Genomic DNA, 15185 nt, shown 5'->3' on the forward strand with positions numbered 1-15185 from the left:
TATGAACAGCAACTTCCACTGTGACGCCATAGATTCAATTTAAGGCCTTTTTTTAAAATTTTTTTTTAATTTTTTTAAAATGCCGTGTATGTATAGTTGGGTTATCTTTTATATTTAGCATACTTCATTTTTACCTTATTGGCTGCCATTGACAAATGTCCAATCCACTTCAAATGTACTAGATGTCTGCTAGTGATGAACTCATTTCAATTCACAGCAGAAGGATGAAAAGAGCCACATGATATGATGCCTATTATCATCAATGGCAAATTTAGTTTATGACTATCTGAACAACATAATTGGAAATTGTCTTGTCTGACTCATTGCATTGAAAACTGAAAATAATTTGAAATTTGTCTCGTTTTCCCCAATACGTCGCACGATACAAATTCAGTTTGAAAAATACAAATTCAAGTTGGAAAATGCAAACGTTTTGTGACACATACTCGGGGAAACAATCAATCGCATGTATGGAAGATAGCCTCTTGGTCAATCAGCACTTTTTTTTTGGTTTTTTGATCATGTGATATGCCTTTCCGTGAGCACCCAAATACAAAATATTGAGTGAATGAAACATGTTTTATGCACTATTACACTTTTTTGTATATAAGGAAATGGTAACAAAACCTGGAGGACGTGATTTGGATTTTGTTGCTTCTCGCAGGCGGCACTTGGGTTCGCAATGTTCATCGAAAAAATATTAAAGGAGTCAAATTTTGTGTGAAGGTGAATTAGAAATTTCAAATTATTCATATTCTGTTTTTAATGCAATAATTGAAATCAATTCAATTTAAAATTATGTTGTTCAGATACAATTTCATATTTCAACTGTTCAAGTTAAATATTTCAAATTCAAGTTTAGCATTCCAGATTCAGTTTAGAAATTCGGATTCAGCTTCTGAAAACCCCCCCCTCAACTTTCAAGTAATGACAAACATCATATAAAAGAAAAAGGTTTTGTGTTCACAGTCAGACACTAACATCCAGGTTTTCTGTCCAGCAGCTATTTCACCCACCTTATGCTAGCAGCTGTTCCTATAGCATAAAGGTACTCGAGATTAAAATGACTTAAAAATATAAAAAAGATGACTTTCTTGGTCGCCTTGTCGAATGATCATCTCAACTTGATTTTTTTCTGATGAGACTAAAACATTTCAGAATCAGATTTACTTTTGGATGTAGGTATTGCTCAATAAAGTTAGGAAAATAGTACGCAAATTAGATTTGACTGCAACCAGAGACAGTTTCCAGAACGAATGATTTTCTAGGGTTCCTGTTGTCAGTTATGCACCCTTGCAACCATCATATAATGAATTACAGTGGTACCTCTACTTATGAAATTGTTTAATTCTGGAAGTAGTTTTGTAACTTGAAAATTCTTTAAGTAGAGACGAGTTTTCAATGTAAATACCCTAATCTGTTCCAAGCCCCGCAAAATTGAGACATAAATCTTTTATAATGCAAAAAATTGAATCAAAACAAACAAATATTACAATTAGAACATTGCACAATAAACATAAAATTAGTTGTGCATAATGTAAAAAACCAAGAATAAAATAAAGAATAAAAGTTAATACACTCATGTAAGGCTGTTGGAACATGAGGGGCAAATGAAGAGGATGCTGGGATACACACATACACTCACAGTAGAGGTCCCTCTTAGCCAATTGGATGCCAGGAATGCTAGGCAATAGCCAATGGCAGAGCAGCAAGTAGTATGTTACGTTCGGTAAACTCTGGGAGCTGCGAGTACCAGCCATACTGTATTTTCGCCTTTCGTATCCTGAAATTTCTATCGTAACAAAAGGCAATATTTTCCCGTTGAGGTGTATCTTAACCTGAAAATTCTGTATCTAGAGACGCTTGTAAGTAGAGGTACCAGTGTATATTATGCATGTACAGAATGTGGTAGCCAGTGCCACAACAATTGCATACAAGGTGTCAACTGCTCGGCCCTTTTTTTCCCCGTATATGTGAGCAAATAAAACAATGAGAAACGTTTATTTTGTTAGTATTCATAATAGCTTGTATACACCAATAAAAAAACAAAACAAAATTTCCCCAGACATTTTTTCTCCCCAATGTTTTCTTAAAAATCCACTGAATTTCCTACAGAAATCAAAGAAAGCTCTGTACACCAACAAGCGACAACATCATTCCTCATCATGAGCTGCAAAGTCACACTCAATTCTCATTTCTGGAGCGGGAAAAAATAAAAACATAAAACCAACATGAAAAACAAGACCAGCTGCCAGCTGCTTTACCTATATGACACTACATTACACAAACAGCATTTGATATTCAAAACACAAGATATGTAAGAAATGTACTTTCCAAAAACGGTGAAAAAGTGCAATACAGGTTCAACTGTTAACAACTCAATAGATTATTTCCCAAATGGAGTCCGGTCCTTTTTTCTCACTCCCTCTGCTTTGTTTTCAGTCATAGGTGAGCCCCCCGCTATTCAAAAAAGATGTATCCATTGCCAAAATCTCTTACATTTATATTGACATTCATGACGATGGACGTTTGTGAAAAACATCGTAAAAGTAGAGATTGCAAAAATGAGAAAATTTCTTTGGGTAACAGAATGCTAGGAAAGTAGACTTGACATCAAGCTTGTGAATAGATTTTTTTTTTCTTCATCCCAAAATGATGATGCACATAAAACTCAGTGGGATTCCCATTCTAAAGGCCAACATGGGTATGATGTGCCATAGAACCACTGTGTTGCATTTATTAAGGGGCACTAGAATGAAGTGTAAACTCCCAAAATACACACATTCACATATATTTCATAGAAAAGACAGCTGTTTTGTTGTAGGTGATTGTTTGACTGCAATGTAAGGGAAAGAAGGAGCTTGGGGGCAGCACCCTGAGTCCGAGTCACCTCCACCTCCCGACCTGCTAACACGGCGGTAAGGCTTTTAGAAGGGAGACCCCGCTAGAAAGAAAACTTTCAAAATGGTGGTAATCCTTTTTGACACTTGTATCCCAAATAAAACAATGAGACAGTTTAAAAAAAATATGTACATGTCTAAAAGGATATGTGTGTAAAAAATAATAAAAAAGAATACAATAAGGTACAAAAACAATACAAAATCATGATAGAAGGGGATACACACATACATGACTACATGTTGGAATAATGTTGGCTTGTAAAGAAAGCGGCTTGCCAATGTTCACTTCACTGAAACGTCCCAATAGATATACAAAATGCACAAAAAAACACAAAGAGACCGCGTGGACCAACACCAGCATGTTGTTAAACTTGTTGACAAGACGTGCATCGTCATGTGGCACCGAACAAACAAACAAAACATCTGTTTGCCTTTTTGCTGAGGAAGTGGGATTCACAATCTTTTTGACCGAGTTCATTGTCTCCGATACCGGTTCTTCATAAAAACATGAAGAGTCTCACACTTTGCTTTCCCTCCAATGGCCATCTCCTTCCTGAGACTGAGAAAGGTGAGCCGGAAAAAGTTCCTAGGAGTTTATTTTTTGTTGTTGTTTCAGGGTGAAGTTTGTTTTTTTCCTGGAGGGGGGGGCACAGAAGTCATTTTGTGTCCAAGGGCTACTTGCTCCCAAAGGTTTATTTTTGTTGACTTTCCTGTCACAATGGTTGTATCTGTGAGGTGTACGAATGTATATGTGTGCGTGTGTTTGTGTGGACACTCATGGCGCTGTGGTGATGGCGTTGAGGTCTTTCATGAGACCTTCCAAGTGGGCCATTTCCTCAGTCAGCTCGTCGGGCTCGTAGCTCTGAGGGAGAGGAACAGGGTTACTGCGAGGGGCGGGGGAGGGGCAGGGGGGCAGGGAGGCAAGCACCTGGAGGAGGGAGGGGGAAGAAGAGGAGAGGAGGAGAGGGTCAGTCAGGGACCTTTCACAAGGGGGTTAAATGGGTGGGGTGGGGCGAGCTGGGGCATGATGGCTCAATGGTACTGAAGCGGTGGAGGTGACATGACCAGAAAGGGGCAGCAGATGAAAGCAAAGCAAACCAGCAGAAGCCCAACAAAATCATTCCAATTGTGCGTTTTGTATTGATCAGCCATAAAAAATGTTAATGGATTGATAAAGTACAGCCAACAAAGAGGGTGGTAATGAAGTTAAAGAAGAATAAAGAGAGAAAGAGGAAATAGAAAATGTGGTTAAAATCAAAGTACATCTGGCGCTAATTCTACAATCCAGTGCCCAAAGAAAATCTGACATGGATTTGGAAGGAAAGTATGAAAATTTACTTTTCTAGCACATCCCTGTTCACACTTGAATATTGAGCAGCAACGAGGGCTGTCTGAAGTGTTACGGGCAGCCAGCGCGGGCCACTATACTCACGCTATCGACGTCTTCCAGCATCTTGCTGGTCTCAGGTACGTCGGGGGCGTTAGGAACATTGACCATCATTGGCGTTCGAGTCCTTCCTAGAGTCCCGATGGAGGCTGTTTTAACCACATGGGGATGTGAGGGAGGCCCTGAACCATACGACAAAATCAAAGCGGATAATTCATTAGCGCCAAGCTGTGTCAATAAAAAACTTCCCTGTATTGTCAAGGTTGCCCAATGAGTCAGTAATTTAGGGAACATAACATGAAAAGAAAGGCCACTAATAATGAGATGAGCTATTGCTCACCAGTCTGAGCTAGCAAAGGAGTGCTAGGCAGGGCAGGAGACTCGAAGCAAGGGTGACTCGAAGGTGGCACGGCAGGCACGGCGAAGCTCTTCAGAGGGTGAGCGTGGGCATGCGGGTGGGCCGAGCGCAGGGGTGGCAGGTTGCTGGTGTAGCAGGACTCCTCCTCTGTGGTGGTGGAGCCGTGGTAGCTGCCCTCGGGGTCGGCCAAGATCTCTGAGGGGCAGGAGGCCTGCGAGGACGAAGCGGCTGGAGGAAGAGGCTCTGAACAAGGTGTATTCCTCACCGATTCTGGTGGAGAGAAGAGGAGGGTGAGGAAAGACCAATGAGGATACAGCGTTGGTTCATCATATCCAAACAAGATCTAAACACGTTCGAAGGTGTTCATACTATGGACCGGGAGCCATTTTCTACTTTTTTCCCCCCCTTATTCTTATCTGTAAGTCAAATATGTGGTCGCTGTCCAAAGTTCTAAAGAACAATGAAGAAGTCTTCTGTTTACGACGTTTGGATATCTATTACAAGGTTGGAAATGCTAAACTATATACGATCTCAGGAAAGCATGGTCAGTTAGAGATGTTTATATATATATATATATATATATATATATATATATATATATATATATATATATATATATTAGGGCTGTCAAAATTATCGCGTTAACGGGCGTTAATTAATTTTTTAAATTAATCACGTAAAAATATTTGACGCAATTAACGCACTAGGCCCGCTCAGACAGATTTAAATGTCAGTACAGTGAAAGGCCAACTTGTTAATTGTGTTTTATGGAGTTTTTCCGCCCTCTGTTGGCGCTTGGGTGTGACTCGCATATGTTATGTGGCGTAATGTCGCCCTCTGCTGGCGATTCACTGCAGCTGATTATTTGGGTTTCGGCGCGCTTTTCTGACGTGATTATATGTCGACGCGAACTTACACTAATAGACAGTGCTCTTCAGACCAGCTAACGTCCGCATCCAGTATTCAGTGGCAGTTCTCATAGCCCCATCACACTGTTTGTGTCTAATACATGCATCGCTTGTGAGTTATATTCCTCCTTTGTTTATATTCATGAGCATTAGATAGTTATTGATGATGTGTATTTGAATTTGTTCACAGATATGGTGAAATGCAGTTACATTGTTAGATGCTTGTGAGCTAATTGGCTAGTACTACTGCTCAAATGGACACGTATGTGTACATTTTATGTTATTTTGTGATTTATGCAAGTTATTGACACATTGCCTTGTTATTTTCAGTTTTACAAAAATACAACAAACGTGCTCCTGTCAAAAAGAGATGACTTCAGTAAAGCCCATGCAACTTTGCCACACCGTCTGATTTCTTTTTGGAACTTATGTTCGCTATCTGTCAATTTGTGTACTCACACACATTGAGGACAGAATAGGGCTACTAGTTTATTTTTTGATTGAAAATTTTACAAATTTTATTAAAACGAAAACATTAAGAGGTGTTTTAATATAACATTTCTATCACTTGTACTAATATTCATCTTTTAAGAACTACAAGTCTTTCTATCCATGGATCACTTTAACAGAATGTTCATAATGTTAATGCCATCTTGTTGATTTATTGTTATAATAAAAAAATACAGTCCTTATGTACCGTATGTTGAATGTATATATCCATCTTGTCTTATCTTTCCATTCCAACAATAATTTACAGAAAAATATGGCATATTTTATAGATGGTTTGAATTGCGATTAATTGCGATTAATTAATTTTTAAGCTGTAATTAACTCGATTAAAAATTGTAATCGTTTGACAGCCCTAATATATATATATACATACATGCTAGGCCTGAACGATATATCGTTTAAACATCGCCATCGCGATGTGCGCATGCGCAATAGTCCCATTGCAAGGACGTGCGATAGTTTTTTCATTTCATTTTTTTTAATCCACAAACGTTTGTTTTGAGGAAGGAGAGCGCACAGCCTCTCTTTCCCTCCAGCTCCACAGTCATCGGCTCCTCCCCCTCCCCCTGCTACAGTAGAGTGGAGGGAGGAGGGGCCGTTCTCAAACTGAAAACAAGCAAGCAACACGTTGAAGAAAGCGAGGGAAGACTGTCTCCAAAAGTAGTTTTGGAAGTATTTTGGCTATCCACAAGATGATAAGGAACAAAAAACAGCCCTGTCGACAGTGCCTCGCCGTGGTTGCCTCAACAAGAAGTAATCCGTCGAACATGTGGGACCATTTAAAACGCAAGTATCTATGCATTCCTGCTACGAGCTTCCCATCAGATGCTTTTTAGTACAAGTGGGAACATTGTTACGTGCCAACGTTCTTGTCTCAAGCCTGCAATGGTGGATAAACTAGTAGTCTTGGCCCAAAACCTATGAGACCCAGTTGAGAATTGCTGAGCAAGGAAGGTGGACGATATGCAGACAAATACATAACACAGCTGCAGGAATGTCTTTTCTTCTTTTTATTCATGTGACAGCTATCAGGAAGGCAGGAAATTTGGGAGTTAAAATGGTTCTGTTATTCATCACAGTTATTTGCAGTTATTCAGTTCAATTATTTACAAGTTCAATTGAGTTTCTGTTTCTTTTATATTTAAATGTATTGTAAATCGTATTTTTCAAATAACTATATATAGTACAGCTGCACATAAAGTTTTGATACTTAATATTTTTGTTTAAATATTTTTACAACTTTGTTGCTGTTGTGCAGTTTTATATTGTTTTGTGTAAACAACTCAGGGGACGAATGCACTTGCACTTTTATTTGTCAGATTTAATATTTAAGATCAAATATGTTGACAACTTTGTTGTTTTACTGAGGTTTTTATGTATTGTTATAGTTTGTGAACAACTCTTTTATTTGTCATATTTAATATCTTTGTTCAAATATGTTTACAACTTTGTTGTTATTTTACAGAAGTTTTTATTTATTGTTATATTTTATCAAAAACTTAGGGGATAAATGCACCTGCTCTTTTATTTATCATTTAATGTATTTGCTGCTGTTGAAGTGTAAAATATTGTGTTCAATAAATGACCTATTTTGTGCAGACATGGCTTCCTGGATCCCTTCATACAGCAATCTTTTCATCATTCACAAATGAAACGGTATTATATGAATACACTGTGGTCACGGTGTGTCATGCAAAGTATTTCCAAACAGCTATTCAAGTCATCGAGTGAAAATTTCTTAAAAAAAGATATATATATATTTTTAACATCGCAATATAATAGCGCAATATATTGCAAACCTCAAAAAAATCACAACAATAGTTTTTTCCAATATCGTTCAGTCCTAATATATTTTATAGTCATCTCTAGAAGTGTTTTTCCACAATTATTTACTCCAATTATAACACTATTACTGCATTGTTGTTCAAACCAACCATCTTATATACACACCAAAGGACTGTAACTCCTGGATATCTTACTAAAAAGACCTTTAAAAAGGATATTTGACTCTCTTCAGAAATTGCAACTTGAAAGCACAGTTGAAATTGACGCCCATACATAGGACAGCATCTAAAATTCCTCACTAAGTGGAGATAAACCATCAATAGGCCTTTTCCACAGATCAAATTCTTACACTCTCCAAATTAAAAAAAAAAAAATATATATATATTGATAATAATTTAACATAAAATTGACTCCTCCCCCAAATCATTCATCCACAAATAAATGTAGCGTAATGATGAAAAACAACACAACATTTGTTAGGGGAAAAAGAAGGATGTTTCCCTCTTAAATTAGAAATGGCTATATTTTGGTGGCCATTCGGTCTAGTATTTTAAAATTGGCTTAAATGATCCATACTTTAATTTTCTCACTTTTAATATGTTTAAATGTTTTAAATGATTGTACAGCGACCTTAAGTGCCAGAAAGGCACCTTCAAATAAAATGTATTATTATTATTATTATTCTCTGAAGCTTTTCACGAATCACATTTACTGTAAATAAATTACTGTTATATAAAGCAGCCTTGAAGCCAGTCGATGAGGTGTGCCTTAATATATAAATTAGCGTCTTGATCTGAAATAGTTTATGGTAAAAGTCCTGCACACACTAAATCACTCATTCTTAACCTTGCTAAAGGTACCGAACCCCACAAAGTTGAGATTTGCATTTACTTAACCCTTCGGAATTTAATAATAAAGCATTTTTTTTTCCAAATTCAAAACCAATATAACTAAGCTAGCAAGCTAATATCTAAGTGAATTTCCCATTCAAGTTTCTTCAAATTTACAACAAATAATTTTGCTTTTTTATTTTTTTTTTAATTTTTTTATTTTTTTTTTAATTTTTTAAATCCACTCTGCCTGTTGGTTTCTTATAATTCCTTATACCAAGTGCACGTCAACTTTCCACTGAGCAAACCAATTCCTCCTCCCATTAGGTAGAGGCTAACAGTTGAAAGAAATATAATGAAGTCTGTAAATTTGGGTCAAACCAGTCCAAAACCTAGTCTAAAATTACACTTTGCATTTAGTCAGCATTTGAAAATAGGACTCCATGTGTCTATACTTACTCAGCAAACCCCTGGGGTTCAGTCGAACCCAGGTTATGAACCACTGCACTAAATGATAACATGGATTTCAACTTGCATAAAAAAAAAAAAAAAAAAAAATTCTGACACCCAATGAGGGCTGGGTATTGCGACTCGAAAAGTATTACGATATGATACATAATGGCAAAGGCATATTGCAGTACTTGTTACGGATGAATGAAAAACAGAAAACCATATTTAACTTATTTTGTTGATTACATGTTACTGCAAACAATTTTCAGGAATTACAGTTAGCTAGCTATAGCCACAAAGCCAGGCCTACGCATTTGAAGTTTATTTTAAGTTTACATTTGTAGTTTATTATTACATTCATTAATTTTCCAAGCCGTTTATCCTTACGAGGGTGGCGGGGGTGCTGGAGCTAATCCCAGTTAACTATGGGAAGTAGACGGGGTACACCCTAAATTGGTTGCCAGCCAAACGCAGGGCACAAGAGAGACCATTCGCGCACACGCTTATAACTAGGGAGAATTTAGTGTGTTCAATCAGCCTACCATGCATGTTTGGGACGTGGGAGGAAACCGGACTACCCGGAGAAAACCCACGAACGTACGGGGAGAACATGCAAACTCCACACAGGAAGGCCGGAGCCTGGGATTGAAACCTTGATCTCAGAACTGTGAGGCGGACGTGCTAACCACTCTGCCACCGTGCGGCCAAGTTTATAACAACTGTGTGAAAATACATTTTAAGAAAACGTGAGATTATGATGATTACAGATCCGTCTGGCATGCCCAATTCAATGAGACGTCTAGAATCCATTGGCTCTGGTTGTCGCTTATTTCAAATGAGAATTGCGTGTGACCTCAATATCATGTGGTAAAATGGTGTCAGTGAGAAAAATAAATGCCTATCTCTCAAGAAGATATTCACGTAATATATCGGAAACCAAACATTGTATTGCGATATGCACATTGTGTCACTTCACCTCGCAATATAATCGATAATATTGCTTATCTATACACACCATTATTTTTTACCTGCATATACACTATGTACTAAGCAAAAAAACTAAAATAAAAACAAGACTAATACAAATCTGGCTGCTGAAATCTGGCCATATGTTCTTCCCTACTACCATCACCTCCCTTCGCCCAAATCATCACCACTTTCAAAACCGCTCATGTTGTGAAGCAACAGCTGGTGCTCCAAGTCTAAGCACATTTAATTGCACCTTGGATAGCAGACTTCATGGAATTATGTCCGTGGCAGAAACGAGCGAACCAATGAAGCAGAGAACAATGGGAACAGTAGAAAAGTCAACTATGTAGGTGAAAACATGCTTAGGGATTAAAAATGAGTGAATGAACACAGCTGCCTCGTCCTCTTAGGTAATTCCTCCAATGACCAGCAAGGGGCAGTGTCTCACCTGTGGAGTCCACCCTGTCTAGATGGGAGATGGGGCTGCAGGCATATGAGCGAGGGTGCCCGCCGCCTTGGTGGTAGAGGTAGCTGCGCGTGGGCGACGCCAGGCTGCCCATGTGATAATGGTGCTGATGGTTATCGAGGGAATGGATGGGATGAGCACTAATTACAGCTGTGGATTCAAATGGACATGGAGGTTTATCATGAGAGAAGGCTGATGATGAAGGATGTGGATGTACTGCTACTCACACACACAAACACACACACTCAGTTACTTTCATACATTGTCAAGGGCAAAATCATCAACAATGACTTCATCACCGCACAAGTTGGCAGACTTCGTGGCGCTCCCATTTGTACATTTTCAGAAAGACAACTCACTAGCTGCAAACAATGACAAGCTCACTTATCAGGCACATTCTGACACACCTATGCTCACACACACTTACGCTGAGGAGGCTGTGCATCAAAAGGCATCATCATTTTAGGCCTCATCCCCCGCCGGCCTGCAAGGGTCGACATGCTGTCCTCTGATTCATGGCCTAAAAAGTATGGTGCAAACCAGCCAATCAGAGAGTGCTGAGACTCTGCCATTGTGAAAGAGCAATCCATTTTAAACCTTGGCTCCTTTAAAATGTGTTTTTAAGCACTTTTCCCTCCAAACTTTGAAAATATGCCGGGAGATGATCACTTGATTAACTGAATCCCCTTTGATGCAAGTGTAGCAACCATGACATGTATGAGAAGCATGCACATGACTGGCATGATGACACAGAATATTATAAAACTATTTTAACACTTTAATGGGCAGTTTTAACTGATTGGCTGTCATTGACAGCAGTAGACATCCATTCTATTTTGACAGAGAGGTCATTCGTTGCCAGTCCTGTCAGTCAAATTAGATGTCCGTTGTTGTCAATGGTAGACAATGAGTTAAATACTATTACATAAATGAAATTGGGGGCCAAAATTAAAATCTGTTTCATGACATGCCCATAACATTCAACTGACTGGTATGCTCTCCACAAACTGACCACGGTAGGAGTTTCGCCTCTGCTGTAGGTGGGAGTTGCTGTCCATGCCGCTGTCAGCTGGCGTAATGTCTTGGGAAGTGCGGGGGATTGGTGTTTCAGTCATGACTGGGTTTGGCTCTGGTGACTTGTCCATTGGTTTGAGCTCCAGTCGCTCGTGGTGGATCCAGAGATCAGGCGGTTTCAGGTCCTTGGAGTTGCCTTTGTATTTGTGTGAGCCATTGGAGGACTTGGAGGCTGCCCGCTTCCTGTGTGACATCGAGGGGGGAGATGGAGACAATAAGCTCATGCCTATGGAGGCCAATAGACCATAAAGAACCTATGTGGCCCATATAATATGATCACTTGGAATGTTACAAACTGTAGAGAACAGAATGACAAGATAAAAAAAAAAAGACATCAGCTATGCTAGTCTGAATCAGCCGAGAAGTACGAATGCCTGGAAGTAGTAGACTTGTAAATCAGATTCTTGTTGCCACATGGGAACTACAATAGTTAACTATTAGCCTATCATTGTCGGTGATAGACGAACCAGAGTTGCTTTAAAAATGATCTGTTTTTACATTGACCACAAACTTCGGCATACAAACATTTACAACAAAAATTCAGGAAAAAGAAAAATAACCTTCCTACTAGGGCTGTAGCTATCGATTATTTTAGTAGTTGATTAATCAATGAACTAGTCAGTTCGAATAATCGAGTAATCGGATAAGGCCTCAAACGGTATACAAAAAGATAAATGAGGCTTTAAGTACAACAAAAGAACAATTAGCTAACTTACACAGCAAAAGTCCGCTAACTTAAATGCTATAAAATGCTTTAATGCTATAAAACTTTTATTATTATTATTATTATTTTTTACAATGCTCTTGACAAATGGTTCAAACACATATTCCCGAAAAAACGGCTAAATATACCTATAAACTAAATTACGAATGCATTAAAAATATTAGCCAAAAAAACCAACAACAACTTATATTGGTCTTAACAGGGAGCAGCTGGATCCAGCCATGTGAAATGAGCTATGTCATATTCACTGTTGCCACTAGAGGGCGGTGTATCCACCCAAATCAATAAAACTAAATGCAAACACATTCAAAACAAACCATTACAACTAGGGCTGTCAAATGATAAAAATTTTTAATCAAGTTAATCACAGCTTAAAAATTAATTAACCGTAATTAATCGCAACTCAAATGCCATATTTTTCTGTAAATTATTGTTGGAATGGAAAGATAACACACAAGACGGATATATACATTCAACATACTGTACATAAGTACTGTATTTGTTGATTATAACAATAAATCAACAAGATGGCATTACCATTAACATTCTGTTAAAGCGATCCATGCATAGAAAGACTAGGTAGTTCTTAAAAGATAAATGTTAGTACAAGTTATAGAAATTTTATATTAAAACCCCTCTTAATGTTTTTGTTTTAATAAAATTTGTAAAATTTTCAATCAAAAAATAAGCTAGTAGCTCGCCATTGTTGATGTCAATAATTACACAATACTCATGGTGCTTAAACCCATAAAATCAGTCGCAGCCAAGTGCCAGCAGAGGGTGACAAAACACCAAAAAACACAAGTAACAAGTGGACATGACACTTTGCTGTCATCTGTCAATCTGTTTAAGCGGGGCATGTGCGTTAATTGCGTCAAATATTTTAACGTGATTAATTTAAAAAATTAATTACCGCCCGTTAATGTGATAATTTTGACAGCCGTAATTACAACGCCACTTTAATTAAACGAATACTCAAAGCAGCAAAATTTAATTTAAATCTTTTTTTCTAATCGAATTACTCGAGTAATCGATTAATCGTTGCATCATAACTTCCTACTAAAAAATAACAAATACCATACTCATAACAAATAACTCATAAGATGCCACTGACAACAATAGACGTCGAATCCATTTGCACTGGGAGGGCTAGCGGCAATCAAACAATCGCTGTCGGACCTCCCAGTCCAAATGGAATGGGCATCTATTGCTGTTAATGGCTGTGAAACATGATCATTCAATGTCAGCCATCCCAGTTCAAATTGACTTGATATTCATCACTGTCAATGGCAGTGAGTGAGCTAAAAAGATAAACCAGGCGGGGGAAGCAGTGAATTAAATGATTTAAGGTATATGGATTTACGGACCGAAAGGGGAAAAAAATGCAAAAAGCTCACCTGTCATGGCTTTTACTTACTTTTTCTGGTGTGAAGTGGTGCGCCTTGTGCACAGGAAAGCCCCCACAACCACCAAGATGATGGTGAACGCTCCCACTGAGATGATGATGACGATGACCAGGATGTGATTTTCACTGTTTCCCATTCCTTTTCCTTGAAAAAGACCACTAGTCACTTAACATGTAAACCATCAAGGCAGTACACATGCAATAGCTAACATGACAAGGGATGGGCATTTGACAAATCTACTTTTTGGGGGGGATTTGCTTTGAAATCCTGTTTCTATAAAGCTACTCAAAGGAGTTAGTATTGCTTGGATGAAGCCAAGGATCCCTAAGACCAGTACTTCTGAAATAGTGGTGCGCCCCGCCTCACCCCCCCCCGGGGGGTGCAGATCGATGCCTGGGGTGGCGCTTGTCATCTCCGGGGATGTGCTTTTTTTGCCGTACTAGAATAAAGTGTAAATGAACATCCACTCAGAGGGTGGCAGTGGAGCTCTCATTTTCAGACAGTGAATAGTATTATTTAACCAAACGAACACACAGCAAAGAGCACTGGAGATATGAAGAGCTAAGATGAGGAAATATGACAAAGCGTATTTAGTGTTTGGCTTTGGATTTTAATATAGTGGGAGATGAGGAAAGACCAGTCTGTTTATTGTGTCTAATAATATTTGCAGCGGACAGCAGGAAGCCAAATCAATTAAGACGTTACTTAAAGACATTAGACTCCAATCACATTGATAAGCTGCTTAAGTTTTTCTGGCCGAAAATGTGGTAATTATTGCCAACAATTGTCCCGCTTTGTCAGTGTTACATCACTAAACCAGCGACCACTGTTTGCATCATAGGTGGCATTCCAAGTTACTCAGTGCAAAACAACCCCACACCATAGCAAAGGAGCTGATACTGCCTGCAGCAAAATTAAAAACTGTCCCTCTGCCCAATAACACTGTTGTAATTGTTCCAATAGATTTAGTTTTTGCAGACAAAGTGTTTGGCATATTGTCCTCATTAGTTAATGTTCCTGATCAATTTGAATGTATAATTATATAATGATTACCGGTAAATTTTATTTTTCAGTATCAAATGGTCAAAAAAATATACCTTGAGTATATTTTTACAGTTTGGATGGGACTTTTCAGGCAAACTGATGGGCCTTAAGTCTTTTCTGTTACAAACAAAACCATGTTAATAAAGTTATACTTTACTGTAAGTTGATCTATATTACTTTTTTTTTTTTTTTTTTTTAAATATTAAAAGGGACAATGTTATGCAGAGGTGTATCTATAATAATAATATTAATTTTATAGACAAATGATACCATTTACAGTGGCGGCAAAGAGTTGGGGGGAGGGGCGAGATATTTACGTGGGGTGAGGGCGTAACAGATAATAATTGAGAAGCACTGCCTAAAATGTTACAAAG

General features: G+C 38.3%; 1 protein-coding gene across 9 annotated transcripts in view; it reads right to left on the reverse strand.

Moving 5' to 3' along the window:
- Window positions 1–1834: 1834 nt before the first annotated feature.
- neo1a (neogenin 1a) overlaps window positions 1835–15185 on the reverse strand; it is a 303823-nt gene continuing 290472 nt past the window's right edge. For 2 of the 9 annotated variants that reach the window (XM_057834047.1, XM_057834030.1), the window contains exons 23-29: window positions 13779–13911; window positions 11576–11820; window positions 10991–11083; window positions 10546–10713; window positions 4628–4915; window positions 4333–4469; window positions 1837–3828 (exon numbers count right to left, since the gene is read on the reverse strand). In XM_057834047.1, the coding sequence (XP_057690030.1) occupies window positions 3676–3828; window positions 4333–4469; window positions 4628–4915; window positions 10546–10713; window positions 10991–11083; window positions 11576–11820; window positions 13779–13911 (1217 nt within the window). In that variant the 3' untranslated portion in view covers window positions 1837–3675. Of the gene's footprint in view, window positions 3942–4332; window positions 4470–4627; window positions 4916–10545; window positions 10714–10990; window positions 11084–11575; window positions 11821–13778; window positions 13912–15185 lie in introns of all 9 variants that reach the window. The other 7 variants (XM_057834013.1, XM_057834038.1, XM_057834082.1 and 4 more) reach the window with 7 other exon arrangements.

The sequence above is a fragment of the Corythoichthys intestinalis genome, chromosome 1, assembly GCF_030265065.1.
Source record: "Corythoichthys intestinalis isolate RoL2023-P3 chromosome 1, ASM3026506v1, whole genome shotgun sequence".
Taxonomy (NCBI): domain Eukaryota; kingdom Metazoa; phylum Chordata; class Actinopteri; order Syngnathiformes; family Syngnathidae; genus Corythoichthys; species Corythoichthys intestinalis.